The sequence below is a fragment of the Panicum virgatum genome, chromosome 7N (genome assembly GCF_016808335.1).
Source record: "Panicum virgatum strain AP13 chromosome 7N, P.virgatum_v5, whole genome shotgun sequence".
NCBI classification, from domain to species: domain Eukaryota; kingdom Viridiplantae; phylum Streptophyta; class Magnoliopsida; order Poales; family Poaceae; genus Panicum; species Panicum virgatum.
Window position 1 is genome coordinate 50,142,669 of NC_053151.1, and position 14,826 is coordinate 50,157,494.

Consider the following 14,826-nt stretch of genomic DNA (forward strand, 5'->3'; position numbering starts at 1 on the left):
CAACTTGATTTGAAACTCGGATCAGAGACAAAAACGCGATCGAACACTGCTAAATCGATGTTTACCGCGCGAACACGATTTACGCTAACGACAAGATTAACTCCTAACTAGCGAATCTAAGCTCATGATTAGCGCTCAGTAACACTGGGGTGTTACAGCCTTCCCCCCTTAAAGGAATCTCGTCCCGAGATTCAGGCACGATGGAACGTATAAGATGAGATGGCCAAGTGAGAAGTACCTTGATGAGCATTTAAAAAGTCCGGATACTTTGACCTAATCCTATTTAGCAAAGCATTTCTATCGACACCTGCATACTAGTATAGGCCCACGGTACCTAGGGAAAACATGCATACTATGGTTCCATTCAACTCCTAGAACATAAATGCACAATACTTAAATAAACATTGAATAATTTTAAATTATGGTTATGCTCCGGGGCTTGCATGTGTCGTGTGAGTTAGGTCCACCTTGCAAGGTTAAATCGGATCGATTCGCCGTCTCTCTCGGTTAAGAGAACCTTGGTCACTGCGTCACATCGTAGTAAGAAGTGAAATAAGTATTGGAAGGTAGCGATGGAATGCTTTACCTTTTGTTCTGAAGAATTATATAATCTACCATGTGTGCTCTAGATGATACGGCGAACTTAGTTAATACTTGATTTACTAATCGGAGCTAAAATATTGAAAGTAAGGATTCAATCCTAGCAGCAACTCAGCAAAAGAACTCCAGAGCCAAAAAGCCTTGCATGTCTAGGTAATGGGCTAAGTATACCCAGAGTCGGGTAAGCCTTGCTGAGTATTAGTATACTCAGGGTTGTTGTTGTAACCCTTCTGAGCAGGTTGTGTCCCTGCGGACTTCGAGGAGATTTGTGCGTCCTGGATTGGACAGCCGCTTCCTCCGGGTTGGACCGTCGAGTGGGCCCCGTCTTCCCCGTGAAGATTGGGCAGGTTGGCGTCACATCGGTGGGCAGGATGTGGAGCTCACCTTTTATCGTCGTCGTAGCTATCGTATTGTATTTCGAACTCAGTTTTAAACTTCCGCTGTGCGTTTGAACTCTGTCGTTTGTATTCGAATCTTTTATGTAAAACCTGTGTTGTAAATTAATTTGAAGATTCTGTATGCTGGTAACACCTGTGCTCGTCTTCGTGCGGGTCTAAGTGCAATTGTGATCCTGGAGTACAGTAGTTTAATCGGGATTTTACCCGACAGCCTGTCAGGTTACACCGTTTTAAGTGCACAGTAACTTGATTAAATATTAAGATGATGGTTAGTGCATTTAAGCCGGTTTAATTTGGACGGTGCTGCTACAGGTCCGAAGCTAGCAAGTGTGGTACCAAGTCTGTAGGAGGATAGGGTATCAGTGTAGGGGAGGAGGTGTTGACCTCGCGTTCCCCGAGTCGCAAGGTAGGCTTCACAATCCCGGGACGACCTCTCATGGGAGTACGCGCCCAGACCCGAGAAAACAGGATGGTGCCATGGCTACTAGTTCTCGTTCTAGTAGACCGGTGTCTCGTTGTTGGTTGGTTTGATTCTGACTAGCTTCGATTTGAGTGGGTCCAGGTGTACAACTTTTGAAGAGTGGAAACTATACGTATAGCCGCATACTCGGCCATGTACAACTCTACTTTTCTGTTGCTTCCATTATGTTACTAGATATTTCTACCTCCCTCTAGTCTACTGGCCTGCTTGGATAGCAGTTGAGGTGCGAGGAGAGAGAGAGAGAGAGTTCTCATACTGACTTGAGTGGTTCATGGAGTTATACTTAGTCTGGAAGGTGTGAGTTGACTGGGAGTCCAGGATGACGGAATGGCCCGTGTCGGGAGATTTGGCTGATGCTTTGAACTTACTGCTGTTGCATAGGAAAAACTCTAGCCTTATTCTTGGCTACTTTTTATATCTGTGCATTCCACTTAAAGCTGTATTCGGATGGTGACGTGAGCCTATCCCGTCTTTGGGGATAGTTTGGTAGATGCAGGATCCGATTCCGATTCAACGATCAAGCTGGACGATGATGAAAGGCACTAAGATCGGGTCGAGCTACACTCCAGTTTGCCTGTGGAGGAGTAAAGTCGGAAGATGAAGGATGTCCAGAAGAATAACTACTGCTTCCGAGTTCTGCTTGTAAATCTTTTAGCCCGAGGGACTTGTACTCTGATTATCATATCGCAAATCCTCTGGATTATGTATAATTAAACCCTTGTAATGACTTTATCGAGAAGTATGGCTGTGATATGTAATTGAAATGAGTTCTGTATGTGATAGCTACTGATCCAGGGACTATTGATCAAGGGACTATCACGACAATACAGGGAGTCGGGTTCTCTTTTTGGAAACCCCGTTCGTTTCAATATGCCACTGAAGCACCAAAAAAAATAAGTGTAAAGAGAAATAGTGAACAACTAAACATATGCAACATCTTATCAAAATAAAAACGTCGAATTTCAAATGAAACATTTGCGATCAATTTCTGCATAACTTGGATTATCAGTTACATGGTGTGTTCCTGACAAACTAAACACGAACTGCATAACTGATAGATCATGTAAACTTCAACTTGTTATATGTGCCTATTATAGTGATTGAACTTCATGTAAATTTTACTATAGTAGTTACTTTACTGATTGATCTTTCTACATGGTGTGTTGCTATGGGTAAAGGTCGGATATATCAGTAAAGTATATGTGACCTATTATAGTAAATAAAAAGATCAACTTGTTATATGTGCCTATTATAATAACTTCAATTTGCAATATACTGTTCTGCGATGTTGGTGTTGGATAATTACAATGAGTCGCTCTTCTTCTTCTCCTAAATTTGGAATGTCCTCGATCTTTTTTTTTTCGAGCCAAAGAAACCTTGGTTACAGATGAAAGGTCCTTGTTTGGTTTTGGTAATTGAGTGAAAACATAGGTGGACTAATAAGTGCTTATGTTGAGATACACAAGTGATTAGTCCACACAAAGACACTAGTATGAGCAACATATGTCATGGAGGAGAAATGACTAAGAGTTGATGCTATGCTCATATAGTGTGATGGAGGAACTCATTATATATGAGACATGACATGGAGTAATGTGACCAAAGTGGAGAAAATCAAGACAAAGCTTGGTTTGATGGACCGGTTGCAATGGTAAAGGGCAAGTCAAGACTTTAAAGCGATGGACCGCGAGGCAGAGAAGCTTGGGTAAGACTTGGCACCGATGGACCGAGGCGACGGTGAAGAGCGAGCAAGGTCAAGATCGATGGACCAAAGAGGTCATGTGATGATATGGAGTGGATCATATCATTCAAGGAAGATCAAGCCAAGTGTTGACTCATGATGATGATCAAAAGGCTTGATGGAGTTTGGTGCTTGTGTGGCATCAATATTTAGGAAGATGAAATGGAATGCGCAAGGCAAAGGTATGACTTGTAGGGCATTTCATTTCACCGGTCAAAGGTTGTGTAGATAAGTGCATGACCGGATTTAGGATAGATGGCAGTACTATCAAGAAGGGCAAACTTGTTTGCATATCGGTCATCTAGTGCCACTTGAGCGATCTAAGTTTGCGATGTTGCTAGGACGAGTGGCATGGTGAGATCAAGTGAAAATCCTTTGAAAATAATTGTGAAAATGCTAACACACATGCACATGGTGTTGTTCACTTGGTGTTGTTGGTACATTTGCAAAGGAGAATGTGTTGGAGTTGATGTTGATCAACTTGGGGAAGCAAGAAAGGTATTTTGGTGTTCTCCGGACACTAGGTTGGCTCTTAGAGTGGAATATTGCTTTGATCCATTGTGTTTTGGATCAAGTATTTAGTTAGGTTGTGTAGCCCTCTGAATAAGCTTTCCATAGAGTATAAGATCGTCTAATTTGGACATCAGAGCTAAGAGTTATGAGCGTTTTACCGAGGTACATTTCTGCTAGAAATAGACCTGCGGACGGTCCTCTTCTGGGGGCGAACGGTCCGCCGTTGTCTCGTTTGAGCTCGAACAGAACCGTTCTTGGCTCTGGATGGTGGTCCAAAATGAACTGCGGACCGTCCGGTCCATGGAGGCAGACGGCCCGCCTTTAAAAACTGAAACGGGCGCAGAAACTTGGTCTTTCTGTATGGGGTGTCCAAATGAACTGCGGACCGTCCACCATTTGTGAGGAGGACCGTCCGCCCGAGCTATAACGGTCGACTCTGAGAATCATTTATTGAGGATATAGCCGTTGGGTTTGAAATGGCGGACCGTCTGGGCCCTGTGGGGCGGACAGTCCGCGAAAACTCTGTTTTCACGGGATTTGAGTGTAACGGCTAGTTTGGGACTTCCCTCTATAAATAGAGGTGGTGGCCGGGCATTTGAGAGGTTGAGCACCTTGGAGACTTGGTGTCCTTGTGTGAGAGTGCTTGAGAGCCCTCTAACTCACTTGTGCTTGCAAAGAGTGTGATCCGATTGTGAAAGAGCGATTCTAGTGCGTTGCATTGAGAGATTGCAAGAGTTTGGCACTAGGTGATCGAGTTGCAAGCCGGTGGTGCTTGTTACTCTTGGAGGTTGCTACCTCCTAGACGGCTTGGTGGTGTGTCTCTGTTGTGAAGCCCGCAAGAAGATTGTGCGGTGCTTCGGAGAAGTAATTGTGAGGGGTATTGTGCTCACCCCGCGGGAGCCGCGAAGAGCAACTCTAGTTGAGCGAGACACGAAGAGCAACAAGTGGTCCGCCCGGATCATGTGCTAGAGCTCGGTGTGAGCACTCCATGTGGGAGAGTGTGACTTGAGAGTCACCACTAGCAAGAGGATCAGCGGCAACTTTGGAGCTTGTCTCAACGGGGACTAGTTTGGTGGCAATCAAGTGAACCTCGGGATAAAAACCATTGTGTCAACTTTGTCTACTCTTCTCGGTGGTTTGCATTCTCCAAACCACAAGCCTTGTATTTACATTCATATATATCTTGTGCTTGTGTAGTCGCTTTAGTGATTAGTTAGCTTGTGTAGCTTGCTAATCATCTTCTTGCTTGTGTAGCATAGAAGTAAAGATCCTAGTGTAGCTAATTAGTTTGTGTAGCATAATTAGTTGTCGTGTTTAGTTTGTGTAGCTAAGTTAGTTTTGAGCTCTCTAGTTTGGCTTGTGTAGCCTTGCTTTTCAGAACTACTAGTTGTGTTAGTTTTTGTGAACCTTGCATACTAGTATGTGTAGGAGCTCCCCGGTTGTTTGAGTACTAGTTGCATAGATTTGTGTGACCTTGCAAACTAGAATTGTGTAGGTGAGCTCTACCTAGCCCGGCACCTTAGTTGCTCAATTAAGATCCTTTTGTAAGGTGCAAATTATAGATAGAGGGGTGTAGTCTTGTCTAGATCGATTAGTTTAATTCCGCATAAGTTTCGATTAGCCGGCAACGTTTTAAATTTTAGAAAGGACTATTCAACCCGCCTCTAGTCCGCCATTTCGACCCTAATACAACAGACCTTGAGAAAAACACGAGCAAACGGACTATGCAAGTGAGGAGCTTGGATACATGCGTAACCTACTGTATTGTTCGGAAGCAGGAAGCCGGTCAGGGACCAATGTGAGGCTTCCTCTTTGACCACCAAGTTGATATCGCTTCATGTTGCCGGTGATGGGCGTGCGCAGCCCTATGCCTCCCAACGCGCCGCCATCTCCAAATAGCTTCTTCCTTCTCCATGAATCTCCAGTAGTAGCAGTTCTTATAGATTCATTTGTTTTTATTCACAATGAGCATAGCACAGCTAGCAGCAACAACACAAGCACCACCACCAAATTCCCATCCATCTACCATATCAGATCATGAGATCAGACAAACCAAATCTTCCTTCTCTCTTCTCTCTCTTTTCTATTTTCTATCGAGCAACCAAATCAGATGAGCTCCAATCCACATGGAGGTCGACAAGCACCAGCAACTGCAGCTCCAACTCTCCTCGTCACCGCGTGGTGCGCCCTCACACATGCTAGCTAGCATCACCAGGACCTGCAGGCATGGGCTCCTGTGGTTGCTGGCCAGGTTGTAGACGACCGAGCCGTCATATGAGGATTCTTGAACGAGATCTCAGAGTCGGCCTTTTTTTATTTACATGAGTGACACGGGTACAGGAGCTGCACACGGTCTGAGTCCTAGTTGAAGGCAATCCAGGAGGATGAGCTGTGCCCGGCCGAGCCCCAATTGAAGATGACTGCACGATTGGTCGGACTCGCATACGAGATGGACTAAAGCCCCATGTGTCAATGACACAAGACGGACCAAACCAAAATTTAAGGTGGAAACCTTACTCGCTTTAGTAATAGGTATAGATATAATCCGAAACCCTACCACAGATAATAACCACAAAAAAATCAGAGGCATGTAGGTACGACGGTGAGACGGAAAACCCCATGCCATGGAACACAGCAACGAAAGCAACGCAGGGAGAAAGCAAGCAACGAAGGCAAGATCAAGGGGGGAGGGGGTTAGGAACAAGGTAGCGCGGGGAAATATACCTCCAATCAGAAATGTGAAGTTGCGGAAGCGATGCAACCGAGAAGGTAGTTTGGTTTGGTTGGAACCCAAGTTCTGTGCAGTGCGGCTGTGGAGTAGCAGCTGCGAAGGACTAAGAAGAGTGGACACATGGGCCGAGCAGCTCCGAAGGAGGGCGGAGGTGGTGGAAGTGGTGGGTGGTTGGGTGGAGGTGGGGTTTTTTCTCTGCAATGGAGGAGGGGGGGGGGGGGAGAGGAAGTGGAGAGCAGGAGTAGGGGAGGGAAGGGGATGCCAGGGACGGGAATTGCGTGCAGGCCCTTAGGGCAGGGAAAGTGGAGAAGCGAATATGCCCTTGTAGCAGGAGGGGCTGAATCGCAAAACTACACATCAATCGGTCATCTTTTCTTCTCGAGAAATACGGGGTGCAGCTAGGGCAGGACAAATGCACACGCCATTGTACTGTAGTTGATTGCTGTTATCTTGATTTGTGTAACGGTCAGTCACACTGCACCAATCAGTTTAACCAAACGAGGTACTAACACCTTGTTTAGATGCCCGGTGTAAATTTTTTGAAAGGAAATATTTTACATTTGAAATATTAAATATAGACTAATCACAAAACTAATTACATAACTCTTCTCTAAACTACGAGCCGAATTTAAGACTAATTAATCTGTTATTAGCACATGTTTACTATAGTAATTATTATAGCAATTTAGTGGCTAATCATGATCTAATTAGGCTCATTAGATTCGCCTCGTAATTTATAAGCAAACTATGCAATTAGTTTTCTACTTCGTCTAGATTTAATACTCTATGCATGTGTCGCACACATTCAATGCCATAGTTTTGGAGTTTTGAATTTTGCGTCTAAACCAGATCCAACTATAGCCGTATTTCCGGTAGATCTGCTTATACAAAGTGAGCAAACCACTACTACATCCATTTTTAGTTGTTATTCTATCCACTGATGTGTGTGTAATACATTTTGTTACAAAGTTTGAGTAATGCTATATTTACTCATTTGTTGCAAAGTGGAATCCACGTCACACATGTTCCCATCTGCTCACACGTGTTAGCAAATGACTACATCATTTTTTTAACAGCGTCTTCTCTGCGCCGAACATGTTACCTCAGCTTCGTGACTCACTTTACCTCTGCGTCGAGATCCAGCTGCCAAGCCATGCATCTACCTTGCGTCGCCGCCGTCTCCCCCTAGTCCTCTCTCGCGCGCGCAGCCCGGCCATCGCTCATTGCCCGCGCCTCCTCTTTCACGCTGCCATCAAATATGTTAATTGATGAGGTTGGACAGGTGGAGGAGGGAGAGAAAAGAAGGGACGAGACAAGAAGGACGAAGGCTCGGTCAGAAGACAAGAAGATGTTGCGGTTTTAAGAGAAGAGGCAAGTATACTGTATTGCAAACTAAGAAGATGGGCTGCCTTATACTGTAGCATAGCAGTTGGCTGCAGTGTTTAATTCCTCATCTCCTAACAATTAGTTTATTCTCCATCTTTGTGCTAAAAAATAGGCACCATGTTATAACTCTCAATTCTTTTTCCAACTGAAGTATAGAAAACTCTTGGAGATGGTCTATTTTTTTTGCTTCTCATACTATTTTGGGAGTTGTAAAAACCATGATTCTTGGAGATGCTTTATTTACGAGCAAGAGATACGGAGATATCCTTTCTACTTTTACGACAGCCCCTGATTACTAATAAGACTTTCATAAAGGGCCAATATGAAAGAACACATGCCTTTCCCTTTGAAACATGAAAAGTGTAAAATCCTACCTCCACAAGGGTCCCAACTGATAAATCCTCGTGCTCGTCGTGATGGCCACCGGCGGCGGCGGCGGCGCGAGTGAGATGGCCGTCGGCGTCGGGGAGGAAAACCCGAGCCCTTCGACTATCCCAACCCGCGGATTCTTCGTGGCGCTGCACGTTGGCGCCGGCTTCCACGCGCCGGCGAACGAGAAGGCGTACCGCCGAGCCATGAAGCGCGCCTGCCTCGCCGCCGCGGCCGTCCTACGCGAGGTTCTATCGTCGAGATCTAACCCTTTAACGCCCACTCTCTCCTTCTCGTTGCTTATTGCCATATGGTTTGGTATGGCTTGGCGCCTGGATTTTACCCGTTGACTGAGGTTGTCGAATACGTAGGGTTAATTTAATTGGAACACACCGACCGATTTCGTTTAGGGAGATCTGGTGCATTGTGAACTGAGCCAACCATAGCTTACTGGTTCTCAGCTCTATGTTTATTGGGATTTATAGGCTACTCGTTTGATTACTGTAGCTCCACGTTATGCTGGACAATTGTCGTTTGCATCTGGGCGTTGTGCACAATATGATCTATGGTGCTACATTCCTTCATATTAGGATCATGTGGAATGCAATCTTCAGATCCCTCCTAGTGGATTTTCAGTATTGGATTCCTAACGATGTTTTGTACACTTTCAGGGCAGTGGCACAAGCCTTGATGCAGTTGCAGCTGCCATTCACGTTTTGGAGGTCCGTGTTGTTACATCTATGATATTGAATGGCTATCCTCTTGTGTTGCCTATATGTAATTGATCTTGCTAACATTTGGAGTAAGAGTAAGATATATGTATTATGAAAATGAATGAACAATTATGTGATTTGTTACCAATTTCCAAATGTTTTTGCTTATCTCTGCATGTTGTAGTTTAGTAGCTACATTAGGGGTTTACTGGCATATTATGTTCGCTTGTTTATTCTAGCAAAAGGTATCTGAATCTGATTATTCTTATCTGACGATTAGGATGATCCCATCACAAATGCTGGTCGGGGTTCAAATTTGACTGAGAGTGGTCATGTGGAATGTGATGCAAGCATTATGGATGGAAGTACTGGTTCTTTTGGAGCTGTTGGAGCTATTCGAGGTACTTGTGCTAATTTGGAACATTGAAGCTGATAAATAGGCATGGAATTAGAGTTAGTTCTGACCATAATTTCCATTTCTTGTAGATCAGGTGTAAAGAATCCAATCCAAGTCGCTTTGCACTTGGCAAAGGAACAGATTGCAGGATCGTCATTTCTTGGTCGGATACCCCCCATGTAATCATGAAAACCATGGCTCACTCTTCTCCTGCTTTATTTTCTATAAGTTCTTGGCTTCTTGCCCATCTATTCACTTGTGCCACTCAAATAATTGTATAGTGTCATGTCCTTTAGAGTTGTATGACCTGCATCTCATCTTGTAATTGAAACTATTGCTATTATGCATTGAAGCAATTATATACAAAGTTCCCTTAAAATTTCATCTCATGCTGTAAACTGATCAGTAGCTGATGCACCACTGCACTCTTTCTCCATATTCTATATGTGCTGATTTATTCAGCACTCATTTATGTTGATTTTTATTTGTTTGCTCCTAACTTTGCACACATATTAGCTCTATTTCTGAATACTGAACTATTCCTTGTTTTAGGTTTTTGGTTGGTGAAGGAGCATATAAATGGGCAAAATCTAAAGGAATGGATCTACTTGAATCTACATCGGAGGCTAACAGTGTGAGTCCCTTCTTGTCTTGTGTTGTCTAATCCAATCGTTCATTCCTGATTGACTGGAACATTCATGTTTTCAAACAGTGGTTGGTGACTGAGAATGCAAGAACGCAGTGGGTAAAATACACGTCATTGCTAGCTAATTCCAAGAAACTATTAGAGCTTAACACTGATTCTGGTTCAGAACATGATTCAGTACAGTTGGAAGCACCAGGTTACCTCCATGTTTACTTGCTACTGATCTTATTCGAGTTGCATTTTGAACTTTTATTAATCTGTTCAAATAGCTTCTGGAACTTAACTGAACTTGAATGCTTCACTTTGTTACCTTAGCTTAATGATATTGGTTAGTTTGAAAACTTGGCCCTACACTGTACTGCTGTTTTATTAGTACAAAATGCTATTCTAATAGGTATTTTATTTTATCCATTTTCTCATAATTACATTTTTGCCTCCAGCAATATTCGATAAGTTCCACCTGAACTATAAATTTGACTGGCTTGTTGTGAACTAGCCATGCAACACAGTTTTATTGCTATCCACAAGGTCTATTAAAAGATTTTATACTGCATATGTAATTTGTCGCATTATCCAACAGATACTATCACAACAAACCTTCTTGAATTGTCAATTGTGTGGCTGAAGGAGGCAAGGAGCATATGGGCAAATGCAGTGGTTGGTCTGAGTTCTATTGGACATTTGTTAATTGTCCCTAATATGTTCTGTGCTACTTCCATTTGGATTTGTCCCTTTTGAATATATTTATTTCAACACTCAATTTTTTTAGCTATGCTACTAGTCTCAGGAATGTGGCACTAACGTTACATTCTCGTGTGTATTTTGTGCAATGATATTGATAGATGATAGTGGTTTTGGACTATATTTTCCGCAAATAAAGCCTCTATGCTCCACCTGTCCACCTGACCTGTGTCCATTTCATTGTAGGCACTGAATCTGAGAATATTGCTGATGTAAAGAAGATGTTCACACAGTCAATCATGGAAGACAATCAAGACTGTGTAATGGATACAGTTGGTGTTATTTGTGTAGATAGCTATGGAAATGTAGCATCAGGTGCATCTAGTGGTGGTATTGCCCTGAAGGTTGGTTTGGTTATCAATTCCATCAGTTACTCGCTCAAAGTTTACTTCCAGTATAACAATTGAATTGGTTGTTCCTTGGTAGCCATTTTCATTTTTAATTTATTTTGTATTGTTCTGGATAAGTGAGTGCAATTTCTCATTTATCTTCATGTTACTCTGCCAGCAGCATATAACTCTCATTGGCTCGCAGGTACTAAGAAAAGCACCTGATGTCTTGACAGGTAGATGGCCGGGTTGGGCTTGCAGCTATGTATGGCTCTGGGTGCTGGGCTTCTTCCAAAGGACCCTTTGGTACACCATTCATAGTTGCCTGTTGTGCCACTGGAGCTGGAGAACATTTGATTAGAGGATTTGCTGCCCGTGAATGTTGCATCTCATCATCATTGTATTCTCATTTATTCGAGTGTTTTTTTTTTTGCTTTTTACATCTGTACATCTGTTCAGTATGTCAGTAGGGCTAAACAACTAGTACACTATTTTTTTTGGCAAATATCTCCTTCAGTAATTGTAAGTCTGAATATCTATAATTGTATATTGTCAGGTCACAATCTGGTCCTGCTTCTGGCTGCACTAAAGTTCTCCGTTCTGTGGTTCAAAGCAGCAGTAGGATGTCTCATGATACGGGCGCTGGGTTGCTGCTAGTTCAGGCTGATGTTCAAAAGGTCAGTTACTTGCAAATTCCATGTACTTCGATTTTGGATAAGTAGCCCCTCCACTGTGGGTTGAACTATTTATCTTTTTGTAGCGAGGGGATTTGTCCGAACTGGAAGCCGCTGAGCTGGTTGCTGCCTACTCGTCCCCATCATTTGGAGTTGGTTATTTCGGAAGCAATATGAATAATCCAAAGGTAATAGTGGTACTAGTACTTGATGCTTATCATTATTATTTGACTATTTGTTCCATGGTTGGATGCGGCAAATCTTTATATGTTTGTTTCCCTAGATTTCGATGCTTAGAGCATCAGAAGGCGCATCTGGTATTGTCAACCACTTTGCGACTAGGATCAAGATTGATGCAGAATCATCTGAATTTTGACAACGGGCCTGTCTCTGTTGGCAATCGTCTTTTCCTGTGAAACAGCTGCAAAAGCACTTGTTTTGGCATTCATCCATTCTGAATTATTTGAACAGTATTTGATGAATCGTTTGAATATTATTATCTGATGACAGCTTGTGATCCAAACAACCTTAGATTGTGGTCTGGCTTTTATACGAATGGACCTCTCCACCGAGTAGAGAGGAGACGAGAAATCACTTTATTATCATTTCGTGTACAATTCCTGTAGTTCATCGATCGATCCCGTATATACGGGTATAAATGGTGGTACGTATCCCGATCGTATAATATGTCCCTGCGTACGTTTAGCAGAGAAACAAATCATACTAGGAGCACTTGAGAATTATTATAGTCGGTTGGATTCTTGGCCGGCGCCTTTCTCCCAGACGGCATAGTCGTTGCCGTGGGCAGCTACCTCGAACCCTGCCGGGACGAGGTGCCCGACGTCGTACCTAGCCCCGATCTTGACGATCACCTTGCCGTCGATCTCCGCCACGTAGGCATCGCCGTCGTGCTCGAGGATGGTGAGCTGGCTCGTCGGCGTGATTCCGTTGCGCTTGCGCACCGCCACCAGCGCTGCGATCTCGTCCTTGAAACCCCAGTCGAAGAAATGGTCGTAGAACTGTAGTGATGAAGCAAGAGCTAGCACTGAATTGACAAGGCCGGGATCGATCGAACACATATATATGATGACAAGTTAGTACTCACGATGCACGGATTGCCGGGGTGCGTGAGGATGTAGGCGTAGCCCTGCATGACCTTGTCGGAGGGGAAGGGCCACATGGCCTGCGTCGAGCCGGTGTCGTGGTTGTCGACGAACGTGACGGCCTTGGCCGGCCACCACCCGATGACGCCGGGCGCCTTGCCCTGCGCGTCGATGAGCCGCCACAGCTCGCCCTCCACGGCGGCGTTCAGGATCCCCTTGGTGGTGAAGTCGAACACCGTGGCCGGTGACGCCGCCCCGCCCACCTTGTTCACCCAGTCCACCAGGGCCTGCCGGTGCGGGTCCTGGTCGTAGGCAGGCTTCCCGTCGTCGCCGGGCACCATGCCGTTCCATATCTCGGCGACGGCGAAGCTGGGGGCCGTGCCGTCGACGTATACCTTGGCGACCTCGGCCGAGTAGCCCCTGGCGAAGTCGAGGCGCCAGGCGTCGAAGCCGATGTCGGACTTGAGCCAGAGCAGCCACTCGGTGAGCTCGCGCTGGACGCGGTCGTCGAGGTGGTCGATGTCCGGCGCCGCGGCGAAGTCGGCGCCGGTGTCGAGGTTGCCCGTGCCGTCCGAGTACTGGGTGTCGTCGCGGCAGATCATGTGGGGCCCCCAGTCGAGGCGGCTGTCGGGCGTCCCGCCCTCGTAGATGCAGTAGATGCCGCGGGAATCCTTGTAGTCGGCGCACCGGTGGTTGATGACGATGTCCGCCACCGCCTGCACGCCCTTGCCGTGGAACGCGGCGATCAGGGACTTGAGCTCCGCCGCCGTCCCGTACTTGGACGCGTCCAGGTCGTAAAGCCGGCCAGGCATGTAACCTGCTTGCACACAACAATTATATTATTGCACGTCTGCTGTTGATACTGTACCTTTTTTTTTGCAAATTCCGACACGTCATGCGTGTATATTGTATTTCATTTTCCATTGGTCAAGTGTGTAGAAATCAGTTAGACCATCTGAAGGCGGAATGGGCAAGGTTCGCATCGCAATCAGAGTAGCTGCGTGTTGTCCACTCCACGTAGACTTTCAGGATGCTTCATATCTGATTGCCCCCTCCATCACTCCTAGACATGTTCAGACAAGAATTGGGGAAGAAGAAGAAGATGAAGGACCCGTTCAGACGGACCTTGGGTGGAGACGGAGTGCGACGGCGGCGGGAGCCAGACGTGCGTGACGCCGGCGGCGGCGATGTCGTCGACCTTCCCCATCAGGAGGTTGTACCACCCGCCGCTCTGCTTCCACGACTCCCAGTTGAACCCCTGAACCAGCTCAATTCTTTCAGGGAGTGCAAATCAACCAAGAATCGGAACGTTCTATACATTCGCTACGAGATGGTGACGATCTGATGATCAGTCAGCATCAGCCATGGCGGAATGCGAGGGTTACCTGGAACAGGACCTGGCCGGACGCCAGCCCCAGGAGGAGGAGCAGGGTCGTCAGCTGGCAGCACAGGTCCCTGCTACCCATTGCTGCCGCGCGCTCTGCTTTCTCTGTCTCAACTCAACTCAGTAGAGTGGTGCTCAACAAGAAGCTGAGTGCAGTGAGGGTAGAGCAAGAAGCCGATGGATATTTATAGGCAGGCAGGAGTAGCTATCAAGGGAGTTGCTTGGAAGCAATGGATTTGTACCCAACTCCGTTACGAGTCGTTTCGTTTTCTTCCCCAGGCAACTCAAGACCACACATCTGAACAAGAAGATGGACTTATGGTGGTCAAGTCAATGGGGATGGCATTGGCATGGCACAAACTTCCTGGGCAGAAGAGGATGTTGGAACTGAAACCAAGAAGAGCCTTTTTCTGACGGGGGATATTAGCATGAATCATACTGCAGCAGACGAGCAGATATACACACGCTTAATTTTGTCAGAGCAGATACACAACAAGATATTCTTTGTATATCTTGTATAATTCTGTTAGTTGTGTAGCTTATAACTTGTAGGATATCCAGCTACACGTACGCGCTGCTGCTGTTGATGGCCTTGTCGTTAGGATGGAGATTGTACGTGA

General features: G+C 45.4%; 2 protein-coding genes across 3 annotated transcripts; one reads left to right on the forward strand and one right to left on the reverse strand.

The window, feature by feature from the left end:
* Nucleotides 1–8,199: 8,199 nt before the first annotated feature.
* LOC120682099 (putative threonine aspartase) lies at nt 8,200–12,269 on the forward strand. 2 transcript variants are annotated; one of them, XM_039963848.1, is made up of 11 exons: nt 8,200–8,467; nt 8,891–8,941; nt 9,213–9,333; nt 9,424–9,508; nt 9,882–9,963; nt 10,042–10,171; nt 10,903–11,060; nt 11,282–11,445; nt 11,602–11,722; nt 11,806–11,907; nt 12,003–12,269. In XM_039963848.1, exons 1-11 carry the CDS (start codon nt 8,267–8,269, stop codon nt 12,093–12,095), a joined length of 1,308 nt encoding a protein of 435 aa, XP_039819782.1. In that variant the 5' UTR covers nt 8,200–8,266; the 3' UTR covers nt 12,096–12,269. The 2 variants fall into 2 exon arrangements, 1 of the variants encoding a protein (XP_039819782.1); XR_005678221.1 differs by having other exon boundaries at nt 8,249–8,467; nt 9,419–9,508; nt 11,282–11,722; nt 12,003–12,255.
* LOC120682100 (alpha-amylase type A isozyme-like) lies at nt 12,265–14,389 on the reverse strand. Its single transcript, XM_039963850.1, has 4 exons — nt 14,208–14,389; nt 13,948–14,080; nt 12,825–13,639; nt 12,265–12,738 (listed from the first exon to the last, which is right to left on the reverse strand). Exons 1-4 carry the CDS (start codon nt 14,286–14,288, stop codon nt 12,463–12,465), a joined length of 1,305 nt encoding a protein of 434 aa, XP_039819784.1. The 5' UTR covers nt 14,289–14,389; the 3' UTR covers nt 12,265–12,462.
* Nucleotides 14,390–14,826: the final 437 nt, after the last annotated feature.

Coding starts and splice junctions, on each gene's coding strand:
- LOC120682099 (XM_039963848.1), top strand. CDS start 8,267: ATGGCCACCGGCGGCGGCGGCGGCGCGAGTGAGATGGCCGTCGGCGTC. Junction 9,964..10,041: donor CTACATCGGAGGCTAACAGT/GTGAGTCCCTTC, acceptor GTTTTCAAACAG/TGGTTGGTGACTGAGAATGC. Junction 11,446..11,601: donor TGTTGCATCTCATCATCATT/GTATTCTCATTT, acceptor GTATATTGTCAG/GTCACAATCTGGTCCTGCTT.
- LOC120682100 (XM_039963850.1), bottom strand. CDS start 14,288: ATGGGTAGCAGGGACCTGTGCTGCCAGCTGACGACCCTGCTCCTCCTC. Junction 13,640..13,947: donor GCACTCCGTCTCCACCCAAG/GTCCGTCTGAAC, acceptor GTGTGCAAGCAG/GTTACATGCCTGGCCGGCTT. Junction 12,739..12,824: donor ACCCCGGCAATCCGTGCATC/GTGAGTACTAAC, acceptor TCATCACTACAG/TTCTACGACCATTTCTTCGA.